The 19,505-nt window shown below is 34.7% G+C and overlaps 1 protein-coding gene across 1 annotated transcript; it reads right to left on the bottom strand.

The window, feature by feature from the left end:
* Positions 1 to 3,661: 3,661 nt before the first annotated feature.
* Positions 3,662 to 11,158, bottom strand: LOC108345807 (probable protein S-acyltransferase 7). The gene is made up of 6 exons (XM_017584573.2): positions 10,703 to 11,158; positions 9,481 to 9,663; positions 6,172 to 6,468; positions 5,047 to 5,280; positions 4,829 to 4,957; positions 3,662 to 4,331 (listed from the first exon to the last, which is right to left on the bottom strand). The coding sequence occupies exons 1-6, from the start codon at positions 10,787 to 10,789 to the stop codon at positions 3,945 to 3,947; spliced, it is 1,317 nt and encodes a 438-aa protein (XP_017440062.1). The 5' UTR covers positions 10,790 to 11,158; the 3' UTR covers positions 3,662 to 3,944.
* Positions 11,159 to 19,505: the final 8,347 nt, after the last annotated feature.

Raw genomic sequence — 19,505 nt, forward strand, 5'->3', positions numbered from 1 at the left:
AGGAAGGGACTGAACCTTCCTGTGCAGGATATTTTTACTCACAAAAATATGCGTTAAACAAAATAAAGTAAACGCTGCAATATTTTATAATTTATTTGTATATGGTGGCATTTAATTTTTTGCCTCGTAAATCTCTAATGTTTAAGTAAAAGTTCTTAAAACAAAAGATATGCCTTTAGAAATAATTATGCAATTTTTTGCTCGTGTTGCAAAACCTGGTATTGATACAGAGTAACGATGTCGAGACTGAGCGCGCATTTGGCTCCTCTTGGTTTCATGGGGATGTTGCTCGACCCCACAGTGGGCGCCAAATGTTTCGGTTGAATTGGTCTGAGGGTTGGACATCCTTCCTTGCTCTGCTATCTTTCGATTGTCCAATCCTCTCCGAGAACGCAATCCACTCCGATGGGCTATTGACCTGCAGAAGATACTCTGACGCTCAAGTCAAATATCGTTTTCAAAGAGGTCTTTATTTTATTAGGATAAATCAAGGTTGTCTTTACTTGGACATCAATCGTATATTTATAGGGTTTGTGGCAGCCAAGCCCATTGATTAGCCATTAGTGCAGTATATTTTTAGGCAATCAAACCTAATAATCAATTATTAATACCGTATATTTGTAAAGCGTAAGGCAATCTGACCCATGAATACCTGCTAATATACCTACTAACTGCCCATAAATGACCATTAACTCCGATTGGTATATTTCATATAGTACAATATATATATATATATATATATATATGTATATATATATATATATATATATATATATATATATATATATATATATATATATATATTAAGACAAAATCCTCTAGAGAAGAGACTGTCTAAGGAATCCAAATTTTGAAGTTTAACAAAAAGCATTAAACAAAATATTGTTGTGTAGGAAAAGTTTCTAAAAATAGTGGCATGTAGTCAAGAAGAGTTTTCTAACGTTTGAAGCCAAGAGTTGAAGTAATGCCTTTCTAGACCAAACTATTTAAATGAATTAGAAAATCATAAATAATGTCTAAAAGAAAGTGTCTCTCATTGAAGTCTACCAATAGACTATATGAGAAAAATAAGTCAACTTCTTATGAAAACATAAGTCTATCTCTTATATATCATTAAGGATAAAAGAGATTTTTCATTCAATACAGTGTTATATCAAGCAAAGCTTTCTAAAGAAAACATCGTCTGATAAGTGATTGCTAAAATCTTCAACCTTGAGAAAGCATCTCATGATAAAATCATCTAATGAATATACATGTGATTTGTCTTACCAAATGATGTATTTATTAATGAAATAAAAAATGATGAAATGCCTTGAACATGCTACTCTGCTTAACGCCTATCAACGTTCAAAACATTTAATGTATGTACAAAAAGGTACTTCAATGCTTGAAATACTTTGTTTCTTGATGTTCATGCAGATCAATAAAGTAGAAAGATACAATCAGAATCGCAACACCCAAGAAAAAGACGTTGTGAGAAAAGAACATTCTGGAAATGCTTCCTTGAAGCCATCTGCCTTGTCACATCGTACAAGCTCAAGTTTTGCTTAAGGCTATGAGAAAAAGCTTTAGACCCTACAAAGTAGACTAAAGTCAGACTTCACATCCAAAGGCTACCAACTCTTTAGAAATCAACTTCTTAGTCTAACCGTCATCTTTCAATAGATGCTATATATATATATATATATATATATATATATATATATATATATATATATATATATATATATATATATATATATATATATATATATATATATATATATAGAAGAAAGCTTGAAGAGAAGATGTTATTGATGAAAAAGTGCAAGAAAGATAACATAAGAAGAATAGTAAGAGAGAAAAACTTAAAGTATTCTTATATCTTCTGATGCTAAATATATTTTGACAGAAAAATCTTTGTAAAGAGAGAAACACTTTCAAGTGTTACGTACTGTATTGTATTTGAACAAATATCCTCTGATTCAGAATTAAATATTTGTACCTTGTAGAAAATCAATTTATGAATTTGTTATAAGTTGTGAAGAGAACTCAAATACTTGGTTGTTCAACTCAGGTTTAGTTGAATATCTAGATAGTTGTCTTGAGTTAGATCTTGGAGAGGTTAAACTTAGTCTAGTCGTGTTGACTAAAAAATTAGGAGTGATACTAATACAAATTATAACTAGAAGTGGTGAGAATACTCAATGAGATCTTAAAGAAACAAAATTTATGATCTAAAATTCTTTAAAAATTCTAAGAGAAAAAGTGGACCTATTGACTGAACTAATATAAAACTTTATAGTTTATTGATTTCTTATTCAAAATATTTTCCGTGTACTTACATTTACTTATATTAGCTAGTTTTAAATCTTTCAAATCTTTATTTATATATATATATATATATATATATATATATATATATATATATATATATATATATATATATATATATATATATATTAAAATATAATTTTAATGGCAGACCATCACTAAATCATTTGATTCTTAATTCACCGGTAGCGATTAATTTAATAGTAAATGATAAACTTTTTTTATTAAAGGCGCATATATAATTTTGAGTTTTTCATATAGATTCGTGTGAACCTTTTATTGTATGAATAGTTAAGTTATTTCCCCTTTTATTTTCATTTTCTTATAATAGTCTTTTTATTTTCAATTCTTTAAAATAGTCACTTGTTATTTTCTCTTTCTTTGTTAATAACGAATTACTCATTATAATCATTAACATGGAAATGAAGGGAGGGTACAAATTAAAACTGTAAACAAGTAAAGTAAATTATAAAGCCTCTGCTTGTTAATTAGAACTTCAAGCTGGTTTGTCAAGCTAAATAAATGAATCTAAATTTTTTATTAGATTTTAATTATTTAAATTACTTGATTCCAAATTATGTTTTATTAAAATACTAGTCCACTTATTTTAAACTCAGACTCGATTAGTTTATAATAAATGTATTCCTGAAGCCTTCTTTTAATATATGAATTATTTTTTCTGAATAAAATCTCTATTTTTTATTAGTATAATAGTATTAAAATAATTTTTGAATGTTATATTAATAAAGCTAAAAGGTAATTCAAGGTTTTTTTAATAAAAGAAAAAATTTATATTTGTTCCAACATTTAAGTGATAGACGAATGTAAAAGAGAAAACATATGAAAAGTTGGTCGTTGTCCCAGCATTTAAAAATATTAATTTTAATCCTTATATTGAATTATGAATAATATAGTTTCTGGTGACAAAAACAGTCCAGGATCAAGGATAAAACCCTTCACAATTCATAAATGATACCAAAACTAACCATATTTAAATATACTAAAATGTTTTTACTAACATTTTAATGACGTAAAAATACGTTACAAACTTCTAATCTTGACAAGAATCTACTTTCAAAATAGATGTTAAATAGGCTATAATGACATTTTATTAATAATTCTTGTAAAGAAGTTAATGCTTAGAATTGAAATATCCTACAAGCAAACCAACAAGGCCAGGATGCCATTTTAGAATTTGAATTCACTATTACATTTTTGTATAATGTTTTTCAAAAACATTATACAAATTCCAATAAAAAATTAATATACCAACGTGTATTTCTAATGATCAGCAGAAAACAGTAAAAAATTCCAATAAAAAAATCTGGACTAGACGTATGAACTGTAGTTGGAAAGAAGTTAATTGGTAAATGGTAAGACAAAGGCTACTAAGTTAATTGGTAAGTATGATACAACACAAGGCAAAGGAAAAGCTCACTCACTGCAACACAACAGTTCTTCCTTCCTAGAGCCACAATGGCTAAAACAACATTAACAAACACCCTCCAAAGCCTTCAACCAACACCACATTGCAAAATACAATTAATTTTGCTGTTGATTTACCACATCAGAAATGTAATATATTTAATTACAACAAATAAAATCCTTTGCCAGAGTATTAATTTCAGTGGCTATGTATGCCTGTTTTCACTGGTCAAACTGCTGCTACCTCCACCCATACGATCTGACTCCCCAACCCTTGATGCCAATGCAAGAACTTCTGGAGACATTTCCCAGCTTCCACTTTTTCTTCCCCAGCTTGATCTCCTGGGATGTATTCCACCACGATCACTCGTTTCATCCACTGTGGTTCTAATTTCTGGGGACAATTCACCGAATTCACCATCCTTAATAGCCAAACGCTCGTTTAATTGACCTTCAGAAGGATCCAGAGCAGTACCCATGTCGGCCCACACAGTTTTTCTTCCCATCTCTATGTCATCCACGGCTTTTCCCATACTCGGGCTCATAAACCCTCCACCAACTGATCGAACAGGTAATACTGGTTCCAGTGGCACCTGTTGATGTTAAAAGGGAAACAGAATGTAACACTGAATTAATATTAACTCAATGGAACATAGCAACGATGTTATCATAAAACCTATAACACTAGTATTATTCATAACTAATTATGTTTGCACCTCACTTATATATTATAAATTAGCCTTATCTTTAGTCGATGTGGAACTTCCAACACACCCCCTTCACCGGCTTGTAAGGTGAGGTTTGCACCTCAGTTATATATTATAAATTGGTCTTATCTCTAGTCGATGTGGGACTTTCAACAGGTATCACTATGATAACATTGAAATTAAATAGTTTGAGATATATAGTGAGGAAGAGAGATAAATAATGAATCACTGCAGTGCTCTTACAATGTATTGATGTATTATAAAACTTAAAAAATGCTAAACTCTTATTCATAGTAATCATAATGCCAACAAATCGATACAAGGAAATATAGTAATCAATACTATAATATTCTATAAGATATTTTCATATATATTAACAGTACCTTTTCCCTGAAATTGTTCTTTGATTGGGGAATGCTGGTGAAAAATATCTCTAAGAAATTATTGATTACTCCCCTGTTATAAGGGTTGGCCCGTCGATCATATCGGTATCTGAAGTTCTCATATGTGGTCTGTAACAGGAATGGACACATATAAAGTTGTAAGTTCATCAGGATAGATTTTTAAAGTATATATAATGGTTTTAAAAAGGAGTGATTACCTGATTTGTACTTATAAGATATAAATGAAAGGCAGTCAGGCCACCAACAAACCACATTGATATGAAAGTGTAAATTATCAACACTATGGAGGCTGGAGTTTTGATCATTGCCTTCCAAATTGTTGTCTCCTCTGACTCCATAATTCTTCTAATATAGACCCAACAAAATGCGAAAACATATATACAAAGTAGTGTAGTTGAGAAGACAAACATGAAGAAGAAGCGATAATTACGCTGCATAACAATTGTGCAAACATTCAGATACATAAAATATTCAAGAATAACATGCCAAATGATAACTGAAAAAGCCACTGAACCAGAACTATATATACAATTGAAAGGAAGATAAAGAAAAGGGTAATAAAGAATCCTCAAATGAAGAAAAGGAAAATAGAGTACAACAGAATATTAAGATACATCTTTTATATTAACTCTAAATTCAATGAAACCTAAAATTTGCGGTATTTTCCATGAAAGTAAAAAGAGTTCCAGCAGTAGCACATAGCACTTTTTGGGGAAGGGGTGTGCTCACTAGAAGCCAAGCATAATTGAATAGCATATCTCTTTATCATAATCAATAAATGACACCCACCCAGCAAGAATTGACCCTAGATTTCTTATATGAAATTCAGAAAACGCTCCTAAGTAAATTATAAAGAATGATCATATTAAATACGAAAGCACTCAAACCTTAAGCCAATTCCCCTTATGGACAATAAATACATATCATCCACTAGTTCTCAATTAAAGCTGGACTGTTGACTGTTCTACAAATTCACATTATTATTATGTATTGCCAAAGATACCATATATTTGTATAACCATATAACCAACCGTGAGGTTCAAATTTTAACAGACAAGGACTGAACTAAATTTTGAAAATATAAACTGCTGACAATAAATTACTAAAACATGCTATATTTTCCAGCACATCTCATGTACAAAATACAAACTATCTCAACAAATTCCAATCTGACAATAGAGATCATCCATCTCTTTAAATCCACAACTATTAGATTCTATTCATCTCAGATACCAAGCCACACTTTCTGCCTGGCATAGAAAATTCTGCGGACCAGATTAAACATTAAAAGATCAATTTAGTCAAACAAAAGGTCTACTTACAAGCCCAATGCACTGCCCAACCCATGGACAATGGTGATCAAACCGTTCCACGCAGTTATTACAAATCGAGCAGTGAGAACATCGAGGAGGTCTGTAGAGCATGCAAGTATCACAGTACTTGACCTTAACAGTCATTCCATTGACCTGAACCTCCTTAATGCGAGGTAACCGCAATTGAGGAGTTTGACCAGCACCAACATCTAGACTACCTTCAAAACCTTCTGGCTCTGGAGGATGTGCATTGCGTGGAATTATGCCAGGGTCTCGGCCAGATGTTAACAAGAGAAGAACTAACACCTAAAAATGATTATAACATAAGCATACAGTATAAAAGAATATACTTCAGAACTCATAATAAAGCAAATGCATAATGACCCCCTCCCAATAAATTGCATGATTTCAGCATAAAGAATTGAGAGATACACTTACCTGGATACACTTGTGTGTTAGAAATATACACCAAATCTATGAGAAAACAAGTGTTCTTTGGTTTCCCAATAATTGTCATTGTCATTTTTGTTATCCTTGCAATTGCATCTTGGCTGTGATCGCATGTACGTACCACAGTGTATGATTCATATTATCAGAATTGTGTTTCAAAGACTTGAGTTTTGGAGGTATGAATGGAAGCAACTATGGGTGCTTGATTTCAAATCATGTTCAGTTTTCTATGCTTAGCATTGGTTTAAGTTGATGTACTAAATAGGTTGCTTTAGCTTGTCTGTTTAGCTAAGTTTTAGCTTGCTTGAGGGCAGACAAAACTTCAAATTTGGAGTGTTTGGTAGGTCTCTTGTATGCTTACATTTTCATGCATATCTTAGCATTTATCTTGCATTTAATAACTTAGACTTTGTTTTGACCACTTTTATGCTAATCTCAAAAGTAACTTGATTTAGATTTAGTGGTCTTAATCTTAGGACTTAGTAATCTTATTTCATTAGATGTTTGTACGTAGGTAAAGAAGACTTTCTAAAATTTGAGACAAAATGTCGGAGGAACAAGTCAACTTTTGTGAAGCACGCAAAGATGGACCAAAAGGGCTCATCTTACCATGATATGTCATAATGTCCTCACTCAGCACGGAATCACCTCTGATTCTCACACCTTACCACACTCAGCACGAGGGATGCTCACACTTGGGTGAAATTAATCTGGCAGTGAGGATGTGAAAAAAGGAATAACGGCCCAAGTGATAGGATTTGAACATTCTGATATAGTGGCTGAGAGAGTCTGTCGTTGGCTTTCACTTCAAATTTCTTCATTTCTTAAAAAAATGGTAATTCCAATGTCTAGGAGTAGCAAACATTTCCTCAGAATTTTATATTTGAATTTTGGATGTCACAGGTTATAAATAGCCATCCTCATCCTTGGTAAAATCACTTTTGATATATTGAAATTTCAGAGCAAGTTTTGACAACTTTGTGTGTGTGAAGTAGATTATAGAGTTTTATCTTATTTCTTAGGAGTCAGTGATTCAACATTAGGAGGCTTTCTTAGAGAAGCATGGAGTAATCTCTACTTCAACAAGTGGCACACCTTTCTCTATTTCTTCCTAAGGCTTCTGACAGTTTATCTTTTATTCTTTCTTCATCCGTCCATTTCATACTTGTGTTCATATAAAGTTATTATGTTGATATAAACTTGTGATTGGAATCATTGACTCTAAGATGAGCATGAAGTCATTTCATGAGATCACCATGGGAAGAAATTCAACTCTTTTCTAATTCATGTTCATAAGCCTATATTTTTCCTATTAAAATATGCATATCACTAGCCAAGCTCCTCATTGCTTGGGTTCAATGTAATGAAGCTAAACTCCATGCAGTCTCGGAGAGCTAAAGTATAACAACTAAGAAACCTTGTGCTGACGACATTTGGTTTGTTAGTCATCCTTAAATTCTTCTCTTACGTAAGCTCCATTGCTAAGATAACTAATGAATGAGGGATTAAAAAACGGAAGTTAGACTCTTTCTTGGACGACTCTTGTTTACAAATATAAACTATTTTGATTAATAGCTTGTGGTACATGCATGGATGTTGTTTTTTACAACTCATAATAACTGTGTTGTGTTGTTCTAACTTCTAATTCAGAAACAACAGCCTATTCACAGTGCAGAGAAGAGCATATGGAGAATTATATGGTATTTGGTGAGTCATGGAACCTGATGAATATCCAATATTCGGTCCCAGCTCAACATTCAATAGGAACTCCTGTTCCCATTCTTTCCCTCTACACCAAATGTAATGACAATGTACTTCCCATCTCCTTTGCTGTTACATACACCTTACTTACAGAGATCTCTCAAGCTTGAGAGCAATTTATCTTCAATTAGATTAAAAGGTTTTCCCAAAAACAAGGACGATACTATTCTATAGCAGAATCCTATATATATGCTGATATTTCGCATCTGTAGTTAGAACTTAGACCAAAACTTGGATACTTAATGGGAAATCACCACAATTGATATGGAAACAATTGTATTCACCATGGCCAGTTTTCAGAAAGGCTCTCTTACATGCAGTAATGTGCTTGCCATCATTATGCTATCAGATAAAGGAGGAGAATATCTGCTCAAACTTCTCTTCATCATATCTGTTTCCCCTTCAAATAAAATATTTTCTCTAATTTAAACAAAAAATGACATAATGCAGAATACTTGGCTTGGTCATGGATTTCATTTCTTGGCCAGGAGAAACATTCTGCTAGTAGTACTAGTTGATCATTAGATTCATTATGGTCCTGGCTAGTTTTCTTTTATTTATTATTCAAATAAACAAATGAATAAAGGGACATCAGCCAAGTTGTATTCCATTCAGAAATTAGAAGTTATAGAACTGATATTAGAACAGAACAGAAATATATTCTTTTATTGCTATATGTACTCTAATCCCGTACCAACATAGTAGGGAATAGAAACAAGGAACAAGATGAGTTTTGTACAACAATCAACTGAGGTTATTTGAGAAAACCCCACTCTCCACAATCCTTCTCGCTAAACCCAAAAAACTGTCCACTCTCCTCACTAATAAGACTATTTATAATAGTTTGTTACACCTATTTAATTACAACTGTACTAACTACCTTGTCTTTTCCTTCTATTGTAAACTATACTGAACCTATCATTAACTAATCCCGACTTATAGCTTACTTCAAACAAGCATGTGTGAGTGGCAACATAAAGAAATGTTTCTCAAGATTATAAATAAAGTGCCAAATCAATACAGCTGAACAATATAGGGTCAAAGAACAAAATTGTATGCTTGGTGTACGTTTGTATGCATATAAGAAGCAAAGAAAGAGAATCTCACATAAATTGTGAATATAATAGCAATGGTCATTATGGTCATCCCCAAGTGATCAGAAAAATCATTTATTAGTTTTCTGGCAACATAGACACAGAAAACTGCAACAGGAGCAGCAATAAGAAAAATTGTCAGGGCCAACGATCTTGCATCTGGTCCAAATATGAACCTGCCCTGAAGTACAAATTTCTGCAGGAAATGGATGAAAACGATGAATATGCATTTTCACAGAACCAAAACAAAGAGAGCAACAGCACATTTAAAATAAAATTACAGCATTGGCCACTAACATAGTACTATTCATTTTGGGTTCTGTGGAAAAGACAATTTACGAAAAGCAAATACAAGATATAAACTACTAGCACATCTATCACAATAAAGAATTAGTCATACAAATAATGTATGACAGCAAGTACTGTCAAACTCGGTGACAAGGGTTCAACATAGGTTCAATATATCATCTTAGAAAATAACCAGCAACTACTTTCTACTTATCCTTGTCATAACCTCGCTTATTATGCTTTCTCAAAACATTTTAGGTTCTGTTTGGATAAATTTATTTATAAATACTTATAAGAGGAAAGTAAAAAGGTAAAAAATGAATTGAGCTTTCTAGAAAGCTAAGTCAACTTGTGCATATAAATCATATAAAAACTCTTTACAAACTTCTCCAAAGGAAAGCTATGGTATATAGGGTCTATTTGGACAAATTTATCCACACAAAAATTCATGGAAAAAGACAATGAAAGACAAAAATGAAATAAATTTCTTCATAATCAAATGCATAAGTCAGACAACATCTTTTAGAGAATCCAACATGAACGAGTTTCTACAAATTAACTTAAGTCAAAATCTATTTCATCTTTTATGAAGAAACTGATGTAAACAGGCTCACAAGTTTATTTTCACTTGTGAAAAAGTTTACCGCATCTATAAAAAAGTTCATCCAAACAAGGTCTATGATTCAAGCACCTAAGCACAGGGTTTTCAGCACCCTCCACGGTTCAAATTCATCTTCCAAGCCAATACTTCCCCCTCAACAGAAAATCGATTTCCACCAAAAGAAAACACTAAACAATCACAGTAAAATAGGCAAAAAAATAAATAAATAAAACACCCAACACTAAAAAATAGGCAACACAACAGAACTCTGCAGTGACAAACTTCATAGCAATTCCAAAAACAATAAACTTTAAATAAATAATAAAACACCTAACAGAGGACTCACATTGCTCCCCTTCCAAGCTTGGTAGACCAGCAAATCTCCGGATCCCGCACCCGGATCCGAACGCTGGGGCGGAGGCACCACGTACATATCTTACCCACAACAAACAAACCAAAGCAAGAAAAAAAATCACACACTTTATTAAAGAAGAGAAGAAGAAAACGGTGAGAGAGGTAGAAGTGAATCTAAGTATGGGAGATGGAAAACATGGCGGAGAAAAGGGAAGAACCACCAGGAGCGAGCTGAGCAATGTGGAATGCAATGAATGCAAGGGAAGTAAAGTAAAAGTGAGGGTTTCTATTTCTTTTGTGTTGTGATGTTTTGATGGGTTGAGGAAGCAAGAAGGGGATTCCCTTTACATTTGACTATTGGTGTGACAGTATAAATGTCTGTGCTTTACAGAGTGTAGAGCCTGACGTGGCTTGTGTGAAAGAGAAAAGCGGTGCGTTTTTTAGCATGAATCGGGCCTTGTTCTTTACTGTTATCAGGGTATATGCTTAATCCTTCAGATAAACTTAGACAAAGTTTTGTGTGATTTTAAGATATTTTTCAGTGACGTGCCCATGTTAAGGTTCTTACAACATTTCTTCGGCTTTTTCGTTGAAGAAAATGTTTTTGGTCATAGATTTTCAAATCTACCATGTATTTGTCTTCCCCTGTTATTTTCTTTTTCAATTTTGTTGAGTTTGATCATATAAAGTAATATCATTAAGATATTTTAATTTTCTAATGATTAAAGATAATATGGATGACCTATCATTCATTATTTTTTTTTAAACAATATCTTATTTCATTAAGTAAAATGGATATTCCTATTAATTTAAGTAATTAAACCAAATTGATTGTTTCATTACATTATTATAGGTATGGCTAATAATATTGGGACAAACAAAATTAACAATATGAATAGTTTTATTTTTTTTATTACACAACATTTGAATTAATTTTCATAACTTTATCTCATTGTATATTATTAGTTTTAAAATATAGTACCTGCATTTTCCTTTTTGGCTATTAGAAGTGATACATGTTCTATATTTTAAAATTATTTACATATAATAATATGTAATGAAAGAAAATTATGAGAAATGATTTGAATGTTGTATGATAAAAATAAATAAGAGAGTATGCATATTTGTACAATTAATTTATTGTGACTAACTCATAAAAGAAGTATAAATTATTAATTTTAAATCATATATATAAGTATAAAATTGGATTGTGTAGATATCTAATTCAGTACATTAATTATTATTAATTTTTATATAAATAATATTAACAAATGTATTTATGGTTCAGTTACCGTATATTAATATAATATATGGTGAATAAATAATTAATTTGATTAAATAATATATTATTGTTATTATTATGTTTATTTAATATAATAATAAAATTTTATTATATGTTATTTTATAATAAATTTTATAACATCTAAAAATCTTATAAATACATATAATATTTTTTCAAAAAATAAAATCAGATTCACATACTTATTATTATATTTATAAATCTTTAAAAAATAATTAATTTAAAGGTCTTGAAGAATATTTTACAAATTATCACTCAAATCTTGTCTCATATCCAAAAGTTTGTACTCTGACTCTAGGTAAAAACTGTTTTGTTGGATAAATTGTACTTAGAAATCATATATTTAATAATAATAAAAAGTTTTAGGTATACAAAACTATGTTCCTCATTTAAGTGTGCATTATGATAAGGATAGTATAATTTGATATTGTAACATCCCAAAATACAGTAATCATCATATAATAGAATTAATTACATTTCATAATCCAACAGTGCAGTCTTACACTAATATTAACGTTCCAAAAGCCGAACGGCGTTAAGTACAGATTTGATTACAAATTTAACAGCACAAGAAAGGAAGTCAGGATCGAACGGTTTACAAAACCAAATACCGAACGATCTAAACAAAATAACTAACATCCAATAATCAACCGGCCGGTCTAAGGCTCGGCCTTAACTTCAACGTCCACCAAGTTCTCCTCTTCAATCAATTCTTCCAACAAGGCGTCTCCTTCTGCTCACATCCACACGGATGATCATTGCAATTGACAAGACGGGCGTACAAGGACGAGACAACACAAGGAAAGAACACAGGGTAAGCTTACGTAATTTAATTCATACATCAACATTTAAAGTAACATTCCAAACAACACAAGACTATAGTTCAACATATATATAACCATACAAAATATCTCTAGACGGATCGTTCGGACTGTATGAATCTGTGTAGCTACAGGCGTTCTTGCACCCGGGTGATGTAGTAACTGGGATACACTCAACAGCTGCCACCCGAGGTTAGCCTTATCCAAAGTACCCCTAAGGACTAGGACCTCCTGTCGTTCCCACACATGACATACCCCCTCTACGTGAGGACGAGTACTCACGGAACATCAGGATGAACTGCCAGCATTAGCATACCCATAGTCATACTTAACCAATTCCAATATTCAATACATGAGTCGTTCCTCCCCGGAACGCTCGTTCAAAATCCACAACCGTTTAATCATCTCATATACTATTCATCCTTTAAAATCTTTCACCGTATTATCATTTTCATCTTCAGTTCCCAGAACATAAAATATTGAACGTTCAGCCCTCTTCATAACGAGGACGAACGTGAGGAACGAGTCCGAGAAATCTCCCGTTCCAGAATAGAATAAAACCGACCACCATAACACACCATATATGACGAACGTCATTTACCACTTGAATCAGTTGAATGAACTGACTCTCGTAAGTTCAGATCAATACTCAAAGAATAATTTAAGTACAGAGGTTCTAGGCCGGATCAAATGGATATAAACACCTCAAGACGATTAGAGAACCATACTTAGAATAATTCAATTATAGAAACCGACGGCCAGTCAATGACCAAACTCGGTAAATGGAATTACTGAAATGTGGACGAACGCTATTTCCACCCGTTTGATAATTAAAGACGAGAACGAGCGTTCGGTATAAGACCGAGCGCCACTCATAACGAACGCTTTGGGTCGAGACCCATCACTGATTCGAACAAAGAATAGAAATAGAATTTAATATAATACGAGATGGCGAAGTTAGGTTTTTAAGAATGACTAAGTGTTCGAATGTATATTTACAAGCTTCTCAACTCCTCACATAACACTCAGGGCATCTACGTTTGGCCGAACGCTCAAACGTAGCACTAATACAAGAGGGTGTTCGTCCTCAACTAGAATTCTTCCCAAATGAAAGAATTCCATTTCAAATACTGTAGTGAGGTGCTCATATGGGCTTTCATGAGATAACCCATTAAATTGATTGCTCTTCACTAGTTGAATCAATGCTGGTTTGACCTCCATGTTAGCTGCATTGACTCTAGGTCTAGCTATATTGTTAAAGTGCTGAGGTCCAGTTGTGTTGGTGTAATCAGCAAGAGTTCTTCTGATATTATTGTTCTCCATATTTTCTATGCTATGGTCAGAACCTTGTGGTGATGGTTGCAACAGAGTTTCCGGAGGAGGGAAAAGTTCTCTAGATGTTCGGATTCTTCTCCTCCGTCTACTCTCGTCTAAACCTTCAAGAAGAGGTTCTGCAGTTATCTTGCTCCTTGTTCGAATTGCCTCCTGCATACACAAGAGAACAAAACCCTAGAATATTTGCTTAGCACAAAAAGATATAGGAGAAGATATAAGATTCAGAGAATAAAATAAAATAAAATAAAAACAGAAAAATAAAAATCAAAGTCAAAGATAATCAATAATCACACAAATTAACCAGTTAAACCACGAGTCCCCGGCAACGGCGCCAAAAACTTGATGGCAAATTTATGAACACCGAAATACGGCGCCACAAACTTGTTGAACAATCGGCAAGTATGACCGAATCGTTTCAAGTAATAAACTCGGTAAGACCAAGTATCGTTCTCCCAAAGGACTCACGGCCTAGTTTAGTTATGTGATTCGTTGATTATTTAAGACATAAGAACGAAATAAGTGGAGTTTAATATGCAAAACAGAAAATAAACATGTATGCATGAGTTTTGATCAATGGCTAAAACAAAATACAAACACTTTCAATGGAATATATGGATGGGTATGTTGTTGGGGTTTATCAATTTCATCTTATCCACTCTCATATATTTTAGGAATTCAACATTCAATTCATCATTGTTAATGCCACTCTCTAAATTACCTTGTCAAGAAGGCCTATCCCTAATTACGAGTTCATACAATTCCTAGCATTCCTAATAATTAGTTCTTTTAGCACAGGAGCTTAACGGCAACCAATATACTATTGGGAGATATTCCCCGGATCTAGACTTCCCCGTACGTTCCCGTATCAACAAAATCAATAATCATGCATTGAATGAGTTAAACAAAGCAAGCATTGAGCAAAGAGGAAAAATCCTAACTAATGATGAAAGAAAGCATAGGTCTTAGATTAAGATGTAAACACAAATTCCATATATGAGAGCTTCAAAAGATTACATTGATTCCCCAACAAACATACAAGGTTTAGTTCACCATATTCATGGTGAACCTAGATGAACAATAATGAAATAATGAAGGATAAAACCCTAGAAAGGTGAAGAGGTAGCCTGAGCATCCAAGATCCTCCTTCAAAGGGGTGGAAGAAAGAGTGTTTGCTTCGTTTCTGCCAAAGATACAAACCCTAGGAAGCCCTAAAGCTTATATACTATTCGTAAATTACAGAAAATTAGGCCCAAGCCCAAAAATAGTGCCGCTCAGCGGTAAACTACCGCTCAACGGTAAGTGCGTGAGTTGGTTTCTTCCCTTCAGCGGCCATTTTGCCCCTCAGCGGAGCCAACGTGAACTCCTGAGTGCCGCTCAGCGGTAAACTGCCGCTGAGCGGCAGTTGCGGCTTCTCCTTTTGCACTTTTTGATGTCTTTTCTAATTCCATCTCTCTCCTTCTTCACTTCTTTCACCAAATTCACCTTAAAACCTGCACAAAAACACTGAAATCAAGCATAAACCTATCCAGCTCTCTTATTTATGAAAATATGAACAAAAGCATGATTTCAAGCTAGTTTCTAAGTTTTAAAGGTTGCTTTTAGTATAAATTTTAAGCATGAAAATAACAGTTTTTCAACTGTTATCAACTTTGTGACCCACTTGCCTCGTACAGTCAAGAATCACGACTCCATTTGGGTGATAGTGGATCGGTTAACGAATAGCGCACACTTCCTAGCGGTCAACTTGAAGATGTCAATGACGAAGCTTGCTCAGCTCTACATCAACGAGATCGTTCGTTTACATGGAGTACCGTCCAGCATCGTTTCGGACCGAGACACAAGATATACCTCCCGGTTCTGGCAATCTTTGCAGAACGAACTAGGCAGTAAACTCCAAATGAGCTTGGCTTATCACCCTCAGACAGACGGTCAATCAGAGAGAACCATCCAGACACTGGAAGACTTACTGGGGACGTGCGTCCTAGATCACATGGGCGTCTGGGATGAAGTTTTACCCTTAGTGGAGTTCACCTACAACAACAGCTTTCAGTCCAGCATCGAAATGGCTCCCTTTGAAGCTCTTTATGGAAGGAAGTGTCAAACGCCACTATGTTGGTTTCAAGAAGGAGAGAAAGTGTTAACCGGACCTGAGCTCATTCAACAAACGACCGAGAAGGTGAAGCTGATTCAAGAAAGGTTGAAGACGTCTCGGAGCAGGCAGAAATCTTACGCAGATAAGAGAAGAAGACCGTTGGAGTTCGCTGCAGGAGATCAAGTTTTCCTTAGGCTAAATCCGACCACTGGTGTAGGCAGAGTCGTTCGTCCAAAGAAGCTATCCCCCAAGTTCGTCGGACCTTACCAAATTTTAAGGAAGATCGGACCAGTGGCGTACTCGCTATCACTGCCTCCTCAACTGTCCAACCTTCATCCAGTCTTCCATGTTTCCTAACTCCGGAAGTACATAGCCGACCCATCTCACATACTGGAGTTGGAAGACATTCGTCTTAGTCAAGACCGGACGCTGGAAATGCAACCAGTCCGTGTGGAAGATAGCCGCACCAAGTACTATAAGGGAAAAGACGTTCGGTTAGTAAAAATGGTGTGGAACGAAAAGACTGGCGACGCTACTTGGGAAGTGGAGAATGCTATGAAGGACTTGTATACTGGAGTTGGAAGACGTTCGTCTTCATCAAGACCGAACGCTGGAGATGCAGCCGGTTCGCGTTGAAGACAACCGCACCAAGTATTACAAAAGGAAAGCGATCAGATTGGTGAAAGTGGTGTGGGACGAAAAGACGGGCGATTCTACATGGGAAGTGGAGGATGCCATGAGGAACTTGTACCCTCACTTATTTCCGGGTAAGTTTTAAATTTTCGAGGACGAAAACTTTTGTAGTTAGGGGGAATGTCAGACCTCGTAATTATGCACCCAAAACCCCTCCTGTCAGCTCATTTAAAACGCACCCAAAACCCTCTGCACAAACGCCAGGTGTCAAGAAAAGAGGATCTGAAATCAGATAGTGGGATGCAGGTGTCAGCAGAAGAGCGGACGCTCGTTTTACGTGGGAAGAAAAAAAATGATTTTTTTTGAAACCTCCTTCCCACTCTCTCTGCATGCACCCTTCTTCTTCCAAAAATATGATCTTTCATTTTCTCCTTCTTCTCTCTAGCAAACTCTCCCTTCTCTCTACTACAACTCATCTTTCTCTTCTCCGATCCTCATTCAGAGACCATAGGAGCACTCCCGGCGTCTCAAGCTTCACTTTGAGCCGAACAAATCTGAGTTCTGAAACTGGTAAGTTTCTTTATGCCTAGCCGTTAGTTTTTCTGATACATGCAAACCCAGCTCCGGTTGCATGCTGTTATCCTGTCTGAGTCTCTGTTGGTTTATTGGATGTTTGAATTAGTTTAAAGAGGAGTGGAACGTAAGGGTAGAAGGGAACTCAGTCAGACGAAGAGTATTTTACCTTAGTACGTTCGTTCACTTTAAGAGGTAAGGGAAGCTTATTTAATTTAATTTGATTTGTTGCTGTTGAACTGTCTGAATGTTCGTTTAGTTCATTGAATGAGTTTGATGCATGATGGTTGAAATGATTGTATGGGATGAACGTTCGTTTATTGGATGAGATGAAATGAAATATGAATGGATTAGGTTATAATGTATGAAATATATGAAACTTATATGATATGTGTTGTATGAGATATGAAAATTGATTATGATAGGAATTTTATAAAGTTCTGAAGTTATGAAGTTATAAGTTAAGAAAAATGAGTTTGAATGTAAAAGATTTTGTATATGAGATATCACTATAATAAAGTACGTTCGTCACTGAATGGTCATTGACCGTTCGGTTTTCCTAGTAAACTTAGTTGAAACGGGATTCTTTCATTTGGAGAGAATCCTATTGTAGGACGAGCGCCTTCGTGTGGTAATACTATGCTTGAGCGTTCGTCCAAGCATAATGGGGCCTGACTATAATGTGATACACCTAATATATGTATATATACTTGTATATTACCGTTGTTCGTAAACACCACTTCAATAGTAACTTAATATAATTATCGACCCTTTCATTATAAGTTCATTAGTGCTCGGTCTCACACCTAGCGTTCGTAAGGAGTAGTGCTCAGTCTTATACCAAGCGCCCGTACCCCTTTCCTGTATGATCAATCTTGATAAAATAGCGTTCGTCCAAATTTTAAGTAACATATTCGTACCATGCTCGGTCACTGACTGGCATTCGGTTTCTGTATAGGAATGATTCTAACAATGGTCATTTAACGATCTGACGTGTCTACCTTCATTGGATCCGGCCTTGAGCCCCTGTACTTAAGTTATTGTTTGAGTATGGGTTTGAATTCACGGGAGTCAGTTCATTTAACTGATTCACTATGTAAATAACGTTCATCATTTATGGTATATTGTTGTACTCGAGCTATTCTCAAAACCTAAAAGTAATTCTCTTGGTCTTATTCCATTCTGGAACGAGAGGTTTTATCGGTCTCGTTTTTATCGTTCGTTCTCGTTATGAAGAGGGCAGAACGTTCGTTATTTTATATGTTTAGAAAAGATGATGGAAATGACACCTAAGTGAAAGGTTATGAAGGATGAAGAGTATATGATATGAATGTAAGATTTTGGATTTGAACGAGCGTTCCGGGGAGGAACGACTCTTGGATGAAAATTGGAATTTGGTAAAGTATGAATGTGGTAATGCTTAGCTGGCGGTTCATCCTGATGTTCCGTGAGTACTCGTCCTCACGTAGAGGAGGGTAGATCATGTGTGGGAACGGCAGGAGGTCCTAGTCCTTAGGGGTACTTTGGACGGAACGGACTAACCTCGGGTGGCAGCTGATGAGAATTCCAGTTATTACATCACCCGGGTGCACGAACGTCGTAGCTACACAGAATTCATACAGTCCGGACGGTCAGTCTAGTAATAGGCCTTGTTTGTATAAGTATGTTGAATTGTACTTGATGTGTTTGAATTGATAAACGTATGTTATTTTCTTGAATTAAATTACATAAGCTTACCCTGCGTTTTCCTTGTGTTGTCTTGTTGTACGTTCGTCTTGTTTTGCAATGATCATCCGTGTGGATGTGAGCAGATGGAAGCACGCTACTTGAAGAGGCGCTGGAAGAAGAAGCTTTGGAAGATGCGAACCTCGTAGTGGAAGTAAAGGCCGAACAGTAGGACGTTCGTTTGTATTTAGTAGTTTAGCATGAAGTGACCGTTCGGTCACTTCCTTTTCCTTTTGTTATTTGACCGATCGGTAATTTGACTTTTGTAAGCCGTTCGGTCATGTTTCCCTTGAATCTTGTACAGTTTACTTTTGGC

This window comes from Vigna angularis, chromosome 8 (assembly GCF_016808095.1).
Source record: "Vigna angularis cultivar LongXiaoDou No.4 chromosome 8, ASM1680809v1, whole genome shotgun sequence".
NCBI classification, from domain to species: Eukaryota; Viridiplantae; Streptophyta; class Magnoliopsida; order Fabales; family Fabaceae; genus Vigna; species Vigna angularis.